The sequence below is a fragment of the Loxodonta africana genome, chromosome 16, assembly GCF_030014295.1.
Source record: "Loxodonta africana isolate mLoxAfr1 chromosome 16, mLoxAfr1.hap2, whole genome shotgun sequence".
Lineage (NCBI taxonomy): Eukaryota > Metazoa > Chordata > Mammalia > Proboscidea > Elephantidae > Loxodonta > Loxodonta africana.
Window position 1 is genome coordinate 9,770,429 of NC_087357.1, and position 16,775 is coordinate 9,787,203.

General features: G+C 45.7%; 1 protein-coding gene across 2 annotated transcripts in view; it reads left to right on the forward strand.

Moving 5' to 3' along the window:
* ADAM12 (ADAM metallopeptidase domain 12) overlaps positions 1–16,775 on the forward strand; it is a 377,170-nt gene that overhangs the window by 290,509 nt on the left and 69,886 nt on the right. For both annotated transcript variants that reach the window (XM_064269188.1, XM_064269189.1), the window contains exon 12: positions 16,567–16,744. In XM_064269188.1, the coding sequence (XP_064125258.1) occupies positions 16,567–16,744 (178 nt within the window). The remainder of the gene's footprint in view (positions 1–16,566; positions 16,745–16,775) is intronic.

Genomic DNA, 16,775 nt, shown 5'->3' on the forward strand with positions numbered 1-16,775 from the left:
TGCAGTAGATTATGTTTCAATATGTTATGTTCAATAGGTTATGCTTTTCTGGAACACCAGTCTTGATTCACCCCAAAAAACAGAAGTAGTAGTTTTGTTATTGCAGTGTCCACATGGAGTGGAACTAGACGCAGTAAACTAGAATTTTGTGCTAGTTTAAGAAGAATTTCGTTGGTAAAGGAAAACATGTACTTGTTACAGTGCCGTCTCCTTTATCGCTGTGAGTCTGTCTGTCTGTCTCTCTCTCTCTCTCTCTCTCTCGAAAGTAGGGAGGAGGTGGCCATTGCGGTGTGCAAGGATACAGGACAAATTACTCTGGAGGTATTTGAAAGCTATAGGTAGAAATGGCATTGCTAAGAGCTCAGCAAACCATTTAAAAGCCTTTTTTCCCCCATTACCAGGAGTTTGTTAATAGCTTTTATTTGATTTATACCTTATTAGCAATTTCCAAGTTTTCTCTTTTGCTGAAGTTAAGCTTTTGAGTAAATCTTTTCTACTTGGTTCTCGTTTATGCTCTCACATTCCTGTTCAGAGAGTGGTGTTTTTAATTTTCTCAGATGGAAGGAAACTTCCTAAGCGAGTGGGTGAATTAATCGCAAAAGCCCACAGAGAGGGTGAGGTCAGGCCTCTGAGCCAACCCCTTGTCATCCATCACCCACTGTGGGATCTCCCCGGAGGCTCTTAATCGCCAGTATTATCTCAAGTTGTGGTTCTGTTACCTCATGGTGTCCCCATGAGGGTGGGAGAGTGAGTTAAATGATATCATGTGTCTTTGTAAATTTAAATTCACTCCACAGATGCAAGGTGCTGTTGCTATTATTTAGCCCACAGAGATGCTGGAACTATCAAAAATTTAAAGGGCTTTTTCAGAATTCCTATTCATAGTTACCAGAAAGCGCTTCTAGTGCCACGTGGTAGTCACTCAGCAATGTGTCCATGGTTTCCGTGTGAGTGTTGTTGTGTTACGTGCCATCAAGTCAGTTCCAACTCATAGTGACCCTATGTACAACACAAGAAAACACTGCCGGGTCCTGCACTATCCTCACAATCATTGTTATGCTTGAGCCCATTGTTGTAGCCACTGTGTCACTCCATCTTGCTGAGGGTCTTCCTCTTTTTTGCATGGTTCATAATAAACTGGCACATGTCCAAACGTTCATCTTCCTATGAGTTCTCCTGCCCCGCTACTGACCCAGGCGTGAGTGACAAATGTTAAGAGGGTCGGTTCATTTAAGTTATCACATTATTTCTTAGCCCCAAAAGTGACTCTCAAAGAGATGAATCAGTGTCTGATGATATTGAAGCCTCACAGAGTCAAAAAGAACCAGCCATTGTAGGTGATTTAAAGGGGGACAGTCCATTCCTGATAAATTAAATCAGTTGCCATCGAGTCAACTCTGACTCATAGCGACCCTATAGGACAGAGTAGAACTGCCCCATAGAGTTTCCAAGGAGCACCTGGTGGATTCAAACTCCTAGCCTTTTGGTTAGCAGCCGTAGCATTTAACTACTATGCCACCAGAGTTTCCCTATCCCCTGGTAGACCCTGTTTATCCTTGATTAAAACATTCCAGAATCCTAAGTCTGAAAACATTAACAAGCTGCCACCATTGACAATTGGACCTGGAGGTCTGCAAACACTGGGCATGAGCAGAGGCCTCTGTAAGCTTGGGTGACGTGACCGCAGCTACATGGTGCAGGAACAGTTGGAGATGTTTCCTTGTGGCTGGTGTCGTTAAACACTGTGAGTCTTTGAGTACACATGAGAGTGTGTGTTTTATGTCTTCAGATAGTTAACATTTAAAACCTGTCTTGGAAATTACTTTTTGGCAAAAGCAGTATCTGGGGATTTGTGTGGGAGTTTAAACTTGATTGAGTCTACCCATTAATGAGCTTCTTGGAGCACTTGGTCTTTAAGGGTTGAGGACTAAGTATGCGCGCACTTATGGGAATAAGAAAAACGTGAATGATTTGAGCACTTTTAGCAAAGAATATTTAGCATAATAGTAAATGACACTTCCTAGAGTTAAAAAAAAATGCGTATTAACATTCAAAAGTCACTTCCACAGATTCGTGTATTTTCTGCAGAAGGTTTCCTGTCCCCATGAGGTTGGAATAACAGGGCCAACCCATCAGAGGATTGTGGCTGAGCCTAAAACACGCGTTACCTCAGCTCCTGTGATGTGTTTGCCTGTAATAGATTTCGGGGGTGCAACAGTGAACAAGATGGGCACATTTCTTGTCCTCCTGAAACTTGCTTTCTTGGGGGGAAGGTGAACTTGAAATGAATCAGAAAATTGCAGGTTAGGAAGAGTTGATGAAGGAAGCAAAGGAAGAAGACGGAAAGGGAAAACAAGGGATGGGGGAGCTTTGGAGAAGACCCCTGTGTGGAGATGATGTTTCAGCCAAGATCAAAAGGAAGAGAGGGATAGAGAGCAGGCAAAGATGCTAAAGGTAGTTAGCTCCAGGCGGAGGGGACACCATGTACATAGACAAAGAGGCAGTTGTTTGAACAGAACAAGGGGATATTGTATGGTTTAAAGTCAGGAAAGGTGTACATCAGGTTGTATCCTTTCACCATACTTATTCAGTTTGTATGCCGAGCAAAATAATCTGAAAACCTGGGCTATATGAAGAAGAATGGGGCATCAGGATTAGAGGAAGACTCATTAACAACCTGTGATATGCAGTTGACACAAACTTGCTTGCTGAAAGTGAAGAGGACTTGAAGCACTAACTGATAAAAATCAAAGACTACAGCCTTCTGTATGGATTACACCTCGACATAAAGAAAACAAAAATCCTCACAACTGGACCAGTAAGCAACATCAAGACAAATGGAGAAAATATTGAAGCTATCAAGGATTTCATTTTACTTGGATCCACAGTTAACACCCATGGAAGTAGACGGAAAGGGAAAACAAGGGATGGGGGAACTTTGGAGAAGACCCCTGTGTGGAGATGATGTTTCAGCCAAGATCAAAAGGAAGAGAGGAATAGAGAGCAGGCAAAGATGCTAAAGGTAGTGAGCTCCAGGCGGAGGGGACACCATGTACCTAGACAAAGAGGCAGTTGTTTGAACAGAACAAGGGGATATTGTATGGTAGCAGTAGCAGTAGCAGTCAAGAAATCAAATGACAAGTTGCACTGGGTAAATCTGCTACAAAAGACCATTTGAACGTATTAAAAAACAAAGATGTCGCTTTGAGTACTAAAGTGTGCCTGACCCAAGCCTTGGTATTTTCAGTCATCTCATATGATGCGTGTGAAAGCTGGACAACGAATAAAAAGACTGAAGAAGAGTTGGCGCCTTTGAATTATGGTGTTGGTGAAAAATATAGAGTGTACCATCGACTGCCAGAAGAATGAAAAAATCTGTCTTGGAAGAAGCACAACCAGAATGCTCCTTAGAAGTAAGGATGGCGAGACTTCATCTCGCTTACTTTGAACAGATTATCAGGAGGGACCAGTCTCTGGAAAAGGGCATCATGCTTGGTAAAGTACAGGGTCAGTGGAAAGAGGAAGACCCTCAATGAGATGGATTGGCACAGTGGCTATAACAATGGGCTCAAACAAAGCAACAACTATGAGGATGGCGCAGGACTAGGCAGTGTTTCATTCTGTTGTACGTAGGGTAGCTATGAGCTGGGACTGACTTGACGGCACTTAACAGCAACAGTAGGCCTTTATCCTCTGGCCTTACTTCCTAGTCTTAGTCTAGAAACTCTGCTGAAACCTATCCCCCGTGGGTGACCCTGCGGGCATTTGAAATACTGGTAACATAGCTTCCAGCATCACAGCAACACACAAGCCACCACAGTATGACAGACTGACAGACGGGTGTTAGACTTTAGCGTACATGGTGTTACGTCAGTCCACACCTTACACACTCGCCTCTCTAGCCTGGTAGAATCGCTGTGATGTGGAAGATTGGTTTCATTGAGCATTTCACTTTCCTTTTCCTACAGTAGCGTCCCCTAAGGGCTCCACTTTGAAGAGCCACAGACCAGCACCTTTTCTTTGTGGGTATCTGCAAGGAACTGTTGCCATAGCATCCATGCCAATGATAAGATTAGGAGCCTGGGGCTGTTTTGGTTTTGCTTCAGGCAAGAATGTGTCCCCAGCTGCCAACAGGGAGTGAGGACAACATGGTGAGCACTGAAGAGAATGTAGGCTGAGGAAATAGTCAGATGAGCGTCACCCCTTGCTCTCCGGGGGTGTAAATAATTCACAGTCCGCTGAGGCTGGACCTTCAGGAATGCACCTACAACCAGGCCAAATGACCGTGTTTCAGGAGAAAGCATTGCCTTTCTACCTCCCGGGAACTTGGCACTGTTGGCTCATCCAATTCCATGTAATTCAGATCAGGAAACATTTATTGCACGCCTGCTTTCTACATAGCTGTCTGGGTGTGGACCAAGTCCAGGGGAGACGCTAGATCTGCATGGCCTCCACCCACGTTCACCCTGCCTTACTGGAAACTGAGAAGAGGGCAGCCCTGCCTTGGACTGCAGAAGACAGGGTTCATGGAACAGTGGAGGCAACCAGCCACAGCAAAACCACGTGTTTATTCAACCAGTTCTTTCTGTGTACCTGCTGTGCGCCGTGTCCCAGGGAGCAGGGTGGGCACAGACACAAAAGGCATGTCCTTGACTTCCAGGAGCTCATGCTGTGTTGGGAAGGCCAAGGGTTCTGGTAGGGGGCCATTGTGGGTACCGTGAGACCCACTGGGGGTGCCTAGCTAGCCTGTTTACACAGTCCTGGGTAACACAGCATCTCGTCTGTAGCTACTTAAGTGTGTCTCTAAACAATAAGGATAAATTTATAAACATAACCATAATACTATTTCACATCTTTTTAAAATGCCCAATAATTCGTGGTGCAGGAGCAAAGGTCAGAAGAGGTGCTGGTGAACATTCTGGAATAAAGTCCAATCTGAACTGATGCCTGAAGGATCGAGTAGGGGTTAGGCTCATCTCTCCTTGAGAATTGCTAGCTCATAATCAGGGTAAAACTTTATTTCTTTTTGAGAACTGTCTGAAAATGTGTTTCAAGGGGATACAATGAACTGCAGTTTTACAGTGAAAAATTCCTCAGAGCTTTGGACATGGTAGGAATTGATAGAAATGTGAATGTCGGTAGGAAGACCACACTCTTTGTTGATTTGCCTGGAACTTGAACTTGAAAAATAGTGCAGAATACAGATAATTAAAGCTCACCTCCTTTTTAACTTTGAGAGAACCATTTGATATCATGAATACATTTTTCCAGAATGGAGTTGGAGAAAATTATTTTTCATATCAGCTCTTCATCAAGGGTGACTATATGTTTTTCTTAACAGAAAGTTTAAGAAAACCTGTACTTCCTTCAAGGTATTAGAAAAAAGAATGGAAATCTTTATCCAAGGAGGAAAAAAAGGAGGATCAGCTGTATAATGATGAAACCACTACTGGTTAGACTCCATTTAATTATCCAGCCAGAGTGATTGAGTTGGCTGTGTCGGAACAGTATCATAAGAGAAAAATGAACTGGCGGGAGGGATTCTTGAAAGCAGTTCAAGGACACAGCAATATGAGTGTGTTTCCATTTCCATATAATTAGGTAGTGCTCACTGAAAAGATAAATGAACTTGTCTATAGTTATTGCAGAGTAAAAATACTCGTAGAGTCACTGTGAATCGGAATCAACTCAACAGCAAAGGGTTTGGTTTTTTTAGTTTAAGATCACTAAAAGCCGCTGCCCAAGGTCATGGTAGAATCGTCCTCCTCTCTTAAACCAGGCAGAAAACAGAGCAGCCAAGCTCGGGAGATATATCTGTATGCCATTACTCCTTGAACATCCAGCTCAGGGGGAATGCACATAAACGAGCTTGACTTTGACCCTGGAGGATCATGTTAGTGATTGCCTATTTCATCAGTAAGCCTAGTGAGGTGGCTATTATTATACCCATTTTAAAGATAAAGGAATTGGATGGGGCTTAGAAAATGAGGAAATCAAATTTTAAAGGTGGCAGTGAAGGTTCAGTGGTAGAGTTCTAGCCTTCCATGTGGGAGACCTGGGTTTAGTTCCTGGCCAACGCACCTCACGCACAGCCTTCACCCATCTGTTAGTGGAGGTTTGCGTGTTGCTATGAGGCTGAACAGGTTTGAGCAGAGCCTCCAGACTAAGAGAAACTAGGAAAAAAGCCTTGGTGATCTGCTTCCAAAAATCAGCCAGTGAAAACACCATGGATCTCAACAGTCCAGTCCACAACCAACCACGAGGATGGTACAGGACCAGGTAACATTTCATTCCATTGTGCATGGGGGTGCCATGAGCTGGGAGCCAACTCAGTGGCAGCTAACAACAACAAATTTTCAAAACAGCCAAAGTGGAAGCATCAGGACATAATATTGCCAGAGTCCAAGTTGCCAGAGTCCAAGCCCTGTCTTTCCACCTTCATCTCAAATCAAAAGTTGCAGCAGCAGTGATCCTCAGGAAGAGCAGTAAAACAGCTATCCTGGGGCGCTGGTTGGAGAAAAATGCACTGAGCATTTGCAGGTTCACGGGCACTCTGTGTGACCAGGCAGACAGTCCAGCGAGACTTAAGACAAGCATGTTGGGCAGCCATGCACATTAGCCTCCCAGCATGTTTGCCACATGAAAGGGACCGGGGCCATGTTTGGGCTCCATGTGGGGACTGAAGCCTTCTCAGTAGAGAGCAGTGTCCCTGTGGGACCCAGGGAGGTGGAAGGCAGCCCCATTTTTAAACCGTTGAGTTCTGCAGGCCTCCTTCAACTTATGTTCCAACAGCAGAGAATTATTTCCTGTCATTGGCTTGTTAATCTAGCATTTTATTTGTGGTAGAACATGTGTGAAAACATTACAGCTGAAATTCTGCCAATCCCTCCATCCCACACACACACCCATTACTTCCGCCTCTCCTCAGAACATGTGGTACGGAGGCCTCAGTGTGAGGTCAGGGGTGAATTCTGGGCCTCTCTGTAACCAGCTATATCCGGAAGAGTCCACTTTAAACTCCAGGATATCAGGAGTTTTGTCTATTTTGTTCATTGCTGAATCCCCAGTACCTAGAACAGTGCCTAGCACATAGTAGGAGCTCAGTGAATATTTCTTGACTAAAGGGTAGATGGTGGATGAATGAGATGTGGTTGGGTTGGTGGGTGGATGGATGGGTGGGTGGGCAGGTGGATGGATGGGTGGGTGGGCGGATGGATGGACGGATGGACAGAGGAATAAGGAGGACTGGGTGGGTGGATGGATGGACAAATGATGGGTGAATGGATAAATGATGGATGGGAGGGTAGATGGATGGATGATGGGTGAGTAGCTATGTAAATGAGTGGGAAAATGATGGTTGGACAGGGGATGGATGGATGGATGGGTGGGTGGGTGGGTGGGTGGTCATTACAGCCCATCAGAGGTGTTCAGAGTGAGGCCATCTGTTCACCTTTTGTGTGATGGCTAAGCTTCCAGGAAGAAGGTTCTGAGGTTGTTGTCTTCATGCCAACTCTGGTGTTTGCCACATTGCCATGTATGGTTTTTGTATGCGCCTCATCGTTCTACAGTGGATTTGCAATAGCTTATAATAGATACAGTCTAGTAAATACAAAAACAAAAACTAAGGCTGAGAAAACTCAGGCAAGCAGGAGGCTGAGGCCCTTGTCCCTTTGATGTGCTCCATGGAAATCTGGGTGACAGGAGCAGTTTTCTTTCAAAGAGCAGAGTCCTTGGCCTTTGAGGCATCTCCTTAGAGCCTTTGTTTACTTTGGCTAAAGTCGGGGGGGCTAAAATCTAAAATAGTTATTATAAGACCCTGTATTGGCAGACAGTTTTCCAGTTTACAAAGAACTTTGACAGCTTCTGTCTCATTTTTTTGTCATACCTCTAAGAGGAAAGAGCAGGTACAATCACCTCCATTTTATAGATGAGAAAACAGAGGTTCAGGCAGACCAGAGGCCCCACAGTCAGGAAGGGTCGGGCTCTGGGCATCAGCCTTCAGCTTCTGGCCCCTGGGCCATTTCCTTGCCCCTCTGCAGGTGCCTGTAAGCAGGGGTGCCTTCGGGTCCCAATCATTGGGAGGGACAGCCCCTTCACACTCTCAAGTCCAGGGTTGCTTTCATGGCACGCAGTGCCTGGAGCTCAGCAAGATACAGAGCAGGGCACATACAGACTCCAGCCCTGTCTGGGTGGCTTGGAGGTCTCGGCCGCCCTTTCTGTCATATCTGATTAAAAGTGCATTTCCTATTGCAGACCTGCAGACTGCAGAACTAACTGGCATGGTCTAAGCAGGTCTGTCCACTGGGGCAGGAGGTGAGGGTAGCATTACCTCAGAGATATGAACGGTCCCTGACCAGCCCCTGGATCTGTCTCTGTCTGAGCAAGCCCAGTCCCACATGAGCCCGTGTGGTCAGCAACCTTTTCTCCTAATGGCACTAACAAGCTATTACCCCACCTCTGCTGAGGCTGGCACCTTCACCACAGCCGGTGGTATTAGGGGTCCCTTTCATGGGGGGCACTGTGCCTCTGCCCTTAAGGTCCTAGCATTTCAGGACTTGGTTCAGCAGCAAACCACCACCATAGCACAGAAGTGGAAAGTCCACCTTCTGGTGACTTCCAGAAGCCTCCTGTGCTCCTCACAAGGGACCGGAGCTCAGTTGGTGTCTTTCTTTATTACAAATTCTGGGACAGTGCATTGGCAATGTAATTGGTTTCCGTGGAGGAGGAGCAGAGGTCAGAGTTTACCTGTTAAGAGCATGAATTACAGTTCGCTGCAGATGGCGCCATTCTGGGCTCCAGGTGTTTGCTGTTAACAATTGAAATGTCCTACTGAGGACACTTTTGATCATTCACTCCTGGCCTGGTGGTTTCCTTCACCTCCTGCAGCCCATCTGGTGGGTCCCCTGGGTCAGCGCTTAGTGTAATGCTGTCACTTCCCAGGCCTGGAGTCAACATGAGATGGATTTTCCCCCGGGTTCACCCTGGGTTCCCGTTCTGTTGTTGGAGACAGTGCTCTGCGTGTCATGCCCCATGTGCCCCTGGGTGGCGGAATGTCTCCCCAGCTCAGGCCCACATCCCTCTCCCGTCACCGTGCAGGGTCCTCAGTCACTCTGCTTTTTATGTGGGTGACTGTTTCCTCTGCCCTCAGCTTCTTGGGGCCTCTCTCAGATGTGCATTGTCACCTGGGCTGGACCCAGGTGTGCTGGATAAACCCCAAGACCTAGCCTTTGTTTCCATACATGGAAGACATTTAGAGATGGTGCTGGGAGGACACTTCAGAGCGACGTTAGAACCTCATGGTTGTCAGCGTGTGAGCTCCTTGTTGTTCCCCCATTTTATAGATGTAAAAACTGAGACTTAGCCGAGTGCTGGGAGCTGGGGCGCTCAGGCTTGGTCTTCCCATTCAGTTCTTCGCCGCCACATCTGCACCGAATGCCCAGGTAAGAGAAGAACCTCCCAGGCCTACGGAATCTATGGTGTCCTCCGTCAGGAGAAAATAAAGGCCCATTTTAGTCTGCAAAAGGAAATCCATGGGAAACAGAGCAGCAGCAGCGTGTTTTCAAAACTCAGCTGGCCCTGTATGATCGAATTGGTTATTAGCTGTGACGACAGGAGTGTTTTTCAATCGATTCGAAGCAAGGATCCAGGTTCCTGCCGCTGGGTCGTGTCAGCTTTGAGCTGTTCTCAACAGCTGCTCCATCCTTCTTCCTCTGGTCACTTCCGCCTCTTTCCTGTGGTTAGCATGCCAGGCTGTGTCAGACTGGTGATGAGGGGCCAGGGCAACCTCAGGACTGGTGACCCCCAGGCCTGGCAGATTCTGCCTGATGACAGCACCTTCCCCACCTGCCTAATTTCCAGCAAGAAAAGCAGTTGTCTCTGGGTAATCCCCAGAGAGCTTCTGCAAGGCAGGTAACTGCTGCCTTCCATATCAGGGTTGGTAAACTGGCTTAGTGCAATTCACTCCGAGAATACAGCAGAAAATGTACAGTCAGCTTCCCCAGGAAGAGAGTTTTCTGACTGCATATTTGTCAGCTTAAAAGTAACCCCTACGCATGTTTTACATGGCAGCTTTGTGACAGGACGGCTGAAATACTAAGCCGTGACTGCATTTACGGTAGGAAGCCATAAGTGGCATTCCTCTTTTGAAATGTGTAGGGTTTTTTTTGTATGTGTGTGTGTGTGTGTGTGTGTGTTTGTGTTTCTAGAATCACCCAGCTGCTTGTTTCATCTTTTATTTCTAACCTTGCATCCAGCATGGTAGATTTGCCCCCGAGCGTCCTTGGTAGTTAAATATTAGGGAAAAAGGGCATCAAAGATAAATTCTCTCTTCCTGAGCTGGAAGCAGCCCTTTTTCCTGAGCCCCAGTGATGATCAGTTCAAAGCCTTCTTTTACCAAGGGAGAGTGTCGATGCGGGAGGGCTTCTTTCCCAAATACTGCTCCACTTTGTTGCATGGTAGCAGCCTGTCATTGCTATGTGTCAATTCAGTTAGCCGCTTTCCTGACATATTTAGGATGGTTTATTACATTGTGATGAGCTTGCTGAAGACTATGGACAAAACCAAGGCTTGTCTTTTTAAATTACTGAGCATGAGCTGTACAAGGAGATCGTTGATGTCATGGGCAACTACATGGCCCAGTTCAAGGCTCCTTCCCACATGCTCCAGGAACTAAAACTAAAGAAAGGGGAAATCTGAGTGAGGGAGAGGCAGACTGCCATACTTTGGATTTTGAAGCGAGTACAAGGGACTTGTTATGGATTGGATTGTGGCCCAAAAATATGTGCTGTAGATCCTCACCCCCTACCTGTGGCTAAGGAACCCTGGTGGCCCAGTGGTTAAGTGTTCAGCTGCTAACTGAAAGGTTTGCAGTTCAAACCCACCAGGTGCTCCGTGGGAGAAAGATATGGCAGTTAGCTTCCCTAAAGATTACAGCCTTAGAAACCCTATAGGGCAGTTCTCCTCTGTCCTGTAGGGCCACTATGAGCCAAAATCAACTCGAAGGCAATGGGTTTTGGTTTGGGTGGTTATAATCTCATTTGGGAATGAGTTTTCTTTGCTATGTTTATGAGACAGTATTACCATAGGGTATGTCTTAAGTCAGTCTCTTTTTGAGATGTAAGAGAGATTAAACAAGCAGGAGAAGCAGAGATGGGGGAAGATGGACGCCATGCCACCTGAAGATCACCAAGGAGCCAAGGAGTAGAAGCTGAAGAGACAAGGACCTTCCTCCAGAGCCAACAGACAGAGAAGCCTTCCCCGGGAGCCGGCACCCAGGTTTCAGACTTATAGCCTCTTACCTGTGAGAAAATTAATTTCTGGTTATTAAAGCCACCCCCTTGTGATCTTTCTGTTACAGCAGCACTAGATAAATAAGACAGGAATCATTACTGTGTTCACAGTCAGAACCTTTTCTGGCACCTTAATGAGTGTTTAAAGGTCCCTGAGTGCTGCAAACAGTTTGCACTGAGCTACGGCACTGGGTTCTGGGTTACTAACCTACTAAGGAGCCCTGGTGGTGCAGTGGTTAAGAGCTCGGCTGCTAACCAAAAGGCTGGCAGTTCCAATCCACCAGCCACTCCTTGGAAACCTTACAGGGCTGTTCTACTCTATCCTATACATTCGCTATGAGTTGCAATCAACTCGGCGGCAGTGGGACTAACCTACTAAAGGTTGGTGGCGTCTCTCACCCGCCCAGTGACACCACGGAAGAAAGCCCTGGTGATCTGCTTCCATAAAGATTATAGTGGACCCATGGTGCAAAACGGAACAGTTTCTAAGTAAAACACGTGAAGGATGACCTGGGTGAGCCAGGCTTGTGTTTCTTTTATTTTTAAACAAATGAGTGTGGATATGTCCATATGCTAGCTTTACAACAATATTTGCATTTCATATCTGGCCAGTTGTTTCCAAATGTTAATAGGCATCAAAATCACCAGGACTAAACAAAATGGGGCCTGTCCCTATGATGGAGCATTATTCAGCCGTGAAAAGGAATGATGCTCTGATATGAGCTACAGCACAGATGGACCTTGAAAACACTGTATTGAGAGAAACCAGACACGAAAAGGCCACATGACTCCATTTATCTGAAATGTCCAGAATCGGCAAATCCATGGAGACAGGAAATAGATGAGTGGTTGCCTAGGGCTGGGGGAGGGGCAAATGGGGTGCAGCTGCTGAGCAGTATGGGTTTCTTGCTAGAGTGAGGAGAATGTTCTGGAATTAGCTAGCGGTGATGGTTGCACAACCTCATGCGTGTACTAAAAGCCACGGACTTGTACACTTTAAAATGGTGAAAATGATGTTACATTCTATAAATTTTACCTCAGTTGAAAAAAACCCAGGCTGCTAGGCCCCACCCTAGAGCTTTGCTGACACAATAGGTCTAGGGTAGGGTCTGAGATTTTACATTTTTAGTAAGTTGCCAGGTGGCGCTGGTGCTGCTGCAGCTGGTCCTGACCCACGTTTTGAGAACCACTGGTCTAGGTATGTGTCAGGTAGTGGAAGGACGGACGAGTCCTTTGTATCTAAATGACGGATCACCCCCAGGTCTCAGCTGTTCACCACAGGTAATCCAGTGTGAAGCTGACATCAGTAACAAGAAAACGTCTCTCTAATTACTGAACTTGGAATCAGTGGGTGGTCCCATCTAGTCTCTGCCACCCCCTAACTGTGAACCCTTAAACAAGTCCCTTTACCTCCTTTGCAAAATGAGGATGGTAACATTGGTTTCATTGGATTGTTCTGTAAATTTAAATTCATATAAGAAAGAACGCATAAAAGAAGAAAAATATTACTATGAAGAAGCATCTGCCATATTACCTGGCTTAAAGCAAGCACTCAGTAAATAGTAATCCACCAAAAGTTTATTTTCCCCAGTTCCTGCTTGTTATTGTTGTTAGGTGTCATCAAGTCAGTTTCCACTCATAGTGACCCTATGAACAACAGAACGAAACAATGCCCAGTCTTGCACCAGCCTCACAGTTGTTGCTGTATTTGAGCCCATGGTTGCAGCCACTGTGTCAGTCCATCTCGTTAAGGGTCTTCTTTTTCAATGACCCTCTGCTTTGCCAAGCATGATGTCCTTCTCCAGGGACTGGTCCTCCGTTATAACATGTTCAAAGTAAACAAGACAAAGGCTCACCATCCTCGACTCTAAGGAGCATTCTAGTTTTACTCCTTCCAAGACAGATTTGTTTGTTTTTCCAGCAGTCTGTGGCATATTCAATATTCTTCGCCAACACCATAATTCAAAGGCATCAATTTTTCTTTGGTGTTCCTTTTTCGTTCTCCAGCTTTCGCATGCATATAAGGCGATTGAAAATACCATGGCTTGGGTCAGTCTCGCCTTAAACCTCAAAGTGACATCTTTGCTTTTGAGCACTTTGAAGAGGTCTTTTGCAGCATATTTGCCCAGTGCCATACGTTGTTTGATTTCTTGACTGCTGCTTTCATGGGCGTTACTTGTGCATCCAAGTAAAATGAAATCCTTGACAACTTCAGTCTTTTCTCCATTTATCATCATGTTGCTTATTGGTCCAGTTGTGAGGAATTTTGTTTTCTTTATGAGGCGTAATCCGTACTGAAGGCTGCAGTCTTTGATCTTCATCCTACTCTTAGGAATTTATGGTTTTATATAGAAAATGAGATGACATGGGACGGGCATGGTAACTAATGACAAAGCATTGGAATGAAATTGTACTTAGTAGACTCTGAATATGTGACATAAGTAATAGGCATGTATGTGAGGGCTGGAATTTTTCCAGGACCATTTCCTGGAGAAGTTGACTCTTATGGTGGCCTTGGAGAATGAATGGAGAGGCAGTGGGTGGGATAAGCCTCGCCAGCCGGGAAGGAGCTTGACAGAGGTCAAGCAAGGGGGCAGCAGGCAAGTCTGGGACCATATTTGAATCAATATGTTTGCAAAGGGAAGTTACAAAGATTTCAAAAGTTACAGGGCCGCATTAAGACAAGTCATGGCTGATGGTCTTTGCATCTAACAGATGCAAATTGTTAATCTATTTGTAGATTAGAATTATACTACCGAGTTAATAAGCTGAGATTGATAGAAAACACTTGGGGAGATAGAGCAGTGTTATCGGTTTGGCAGAGAAAATTGTCATGATTTGCAAATCTTGCCAAGCTCAATCATTGCTTGGTGGGTGGAGTCTGATGTCTTCGGGGAAACATAGCAGCTTGCATTGGCTTGGCCAACTGATTGAGATCCAAGTGTAATGTCATTTTGTAAATGTCCCCAGGAGGGTGGGGGAGGCGCTTGGGCCCACTGAACAGCAGACCCTGCTTCCTCATTAAGTAATAAAACCTTCTGGGTTTCTGGCATCTTCTCCCTTATAATCTTTGCTGCCTGAGACATGGGAGAATTTACGTGTGAGAGTGAGACAAACTGTACATGTTGGGTAACACTAGCCGCTTTAAGAAAGAAACCCCATATTTTCAGTGGCTTTAGATAATAGAGGTGTGTTTACCTCTGGGGTCCGGACTGCAGGTGGCTTTCTTCAATGCAGGAAGTCAGCACATGTTCCATGTCTGGCCTCTCCATCTCTGAGGACCTTGGAATACCCCTATTTAGGAGGCAGAAGGGAAAAGAGGTGACATAAAGAAGGGGCACTCACATCTTAAATACCTTCAGCCAGAGGGGACCCACGTCCCTTCTGCTCACATTCCACTGTCAAGAATTAGTGCCCATTTGCCATGAGATCAGAAGAAATAGATGGTACCCAGCTATCATTATTCAACGTTTTGATCAAGAATCCAATAGATGGATCCTAATCAAAAGGAGGAAAATTGCGGAGCAGATCTTCAAATTCATATGGAAACCAGACTCACCGAACCATTGACACTGGGGAAACCCCCAAATCTATCGCCGAGAAAGAATCCTTAAACCTTGAACCAAAACTATCCCATGAAGCAATCATTAAACTAAACGGTTTAGCTCAACTAATAAACAACGTTTGCCTTGAGCACTGTGCTTTTACAAAGAAGTATCTGTATGAGTTCAAATTGACAATCTCAAGCACAGATGAGGACTTCAAAAGGCAGAGTCTAAAGCAATGATGATGGAAAAATATTGTCATGGATTGAATTATGTCCCCCAAAAATGTGTGTATCAATTTAGCGGGGCTGTGATTTCCAGCTTTGTATGGTTGTCCTCTATTTTGTGATTGTAATTTTATGTTAAAGAGGATTAGGGTAGGATCGTACACCCTTACTAAGATCACATCCCTGATCCAATGTAAAGGGAGTTTCCCTGGGGTGTGGCCTGCACCACTTTCTATTTCTCAAGAGAGAAGAAGGAAAGGGAAGCAAGCAGCTAGTTGGGGACCTAATATTACCAAGGAAGCACTGCCAGGAGCAGAGTACGTCCTTTGGACTTGGGGTCCCTGTGTGGAGAAGCTCCCTGCATGGGCAGATTGATGAGAAGGTCAACAGAGAGAGAAAGCTTTCCCCCAGAGCTGATGCCCTGAATTTGGACTTTTAGCCTACTTTACTGTGAGGGAAATAAACTTCTCTTTGTTAAAGCCATCCACTTGTGCTATTCCTGTTATAGCAGCACTTGATGACTAAAATAAATATAAATAGAGATACTGAAAAGGGTGATGTAATGTGAAGTATGTAACCAATGTCATTGAAACAGACATGTTGAAATTGTGAATGGATATATGTTTGGTTGTGTATATTGCCAGCAAAAAAAAAAAAAAAAGAACCAGTTGCACAGCTCACTCTGGAAGCCTCTCTGGGGCAAAAACTTTGCTGGGCAGCTGGTGACTATGCCCCAGCCCTTTGTGGCCTTGGTGCCTAAGGGGCAGAGTAGGACCTACATTTTGGGACCACCTCCGCCCTCTGGGGAGCCTTGGTGGCATAGTGGTTAAGAGCTCAGGCTATTAACCAAAACGTCAGCGATTCAAATCCACTAGCTGTTCCTTGGAAACCCTATAGAGCAGTTCTACTCTGTCCAATTCTAGGGTCTCTGTGAGTCGGAATTGACTAGATGGCATCGGTTTTGGTTTTGGTTCCACTCTCTGGTGGCCGTGCTTCAGGAAGGTGGTAACTTGACCTTACAGACCTGAATGCGAGTATTGGCAAACCTGACCTGTGTTGAGGGCTGCATCACCTTGAACACAGAACTGGTAACGCGATCCTTCGTACTCTTTTCTCCTTTGCACTTTCCAGTAAGGGCGTCGGTACGTGTTCATATTATAAGCTAAAAACTGTAAGAATTCACTTTCCATTGTGTGAGTTTATCCAGAGCTAGTAACAGTGTCTATTAGGAGACTGTCTAAATTTGTTGACTTGAAACCCATGCAGAGATCTTTTCTTGTGAAAGTGCTTCTTCATTGGGGCACTGGCACTGTACAGGAGCGACTGTCTTGACATAGCTGAGAGCCCTTGTTGTGTGCTGAGTAACTTAAGCCTTTGCCATTGAAACCAACAGTGGACATAGATGTTGGCACAGTTGACAGTGGCACCATGCATAGCAGCTCAAAAAGGACAGGAAAGGCCATTCTGCACCCTGAGGACTTACTGTTCTGGGCTCTTCTTTCTCAGGTACCCGTTCCCCATGGTGTTCAGCAGCTGCAGCAGGAGGGACCTGGAGGCCAGCCTGGAGAAGGGAATGGGGATGTGCCTGTTCAACCTGCCTGAAGTCAAGCAGTCCTTTGGCGGCCAGAAGTGTGGCAACGGATATGTGGAGGAGGGAGAGGAGTGTGACTGTGGGGAACCAGAGGTAAGAGGGCCTTTTCCAGAGGGTTCATCTC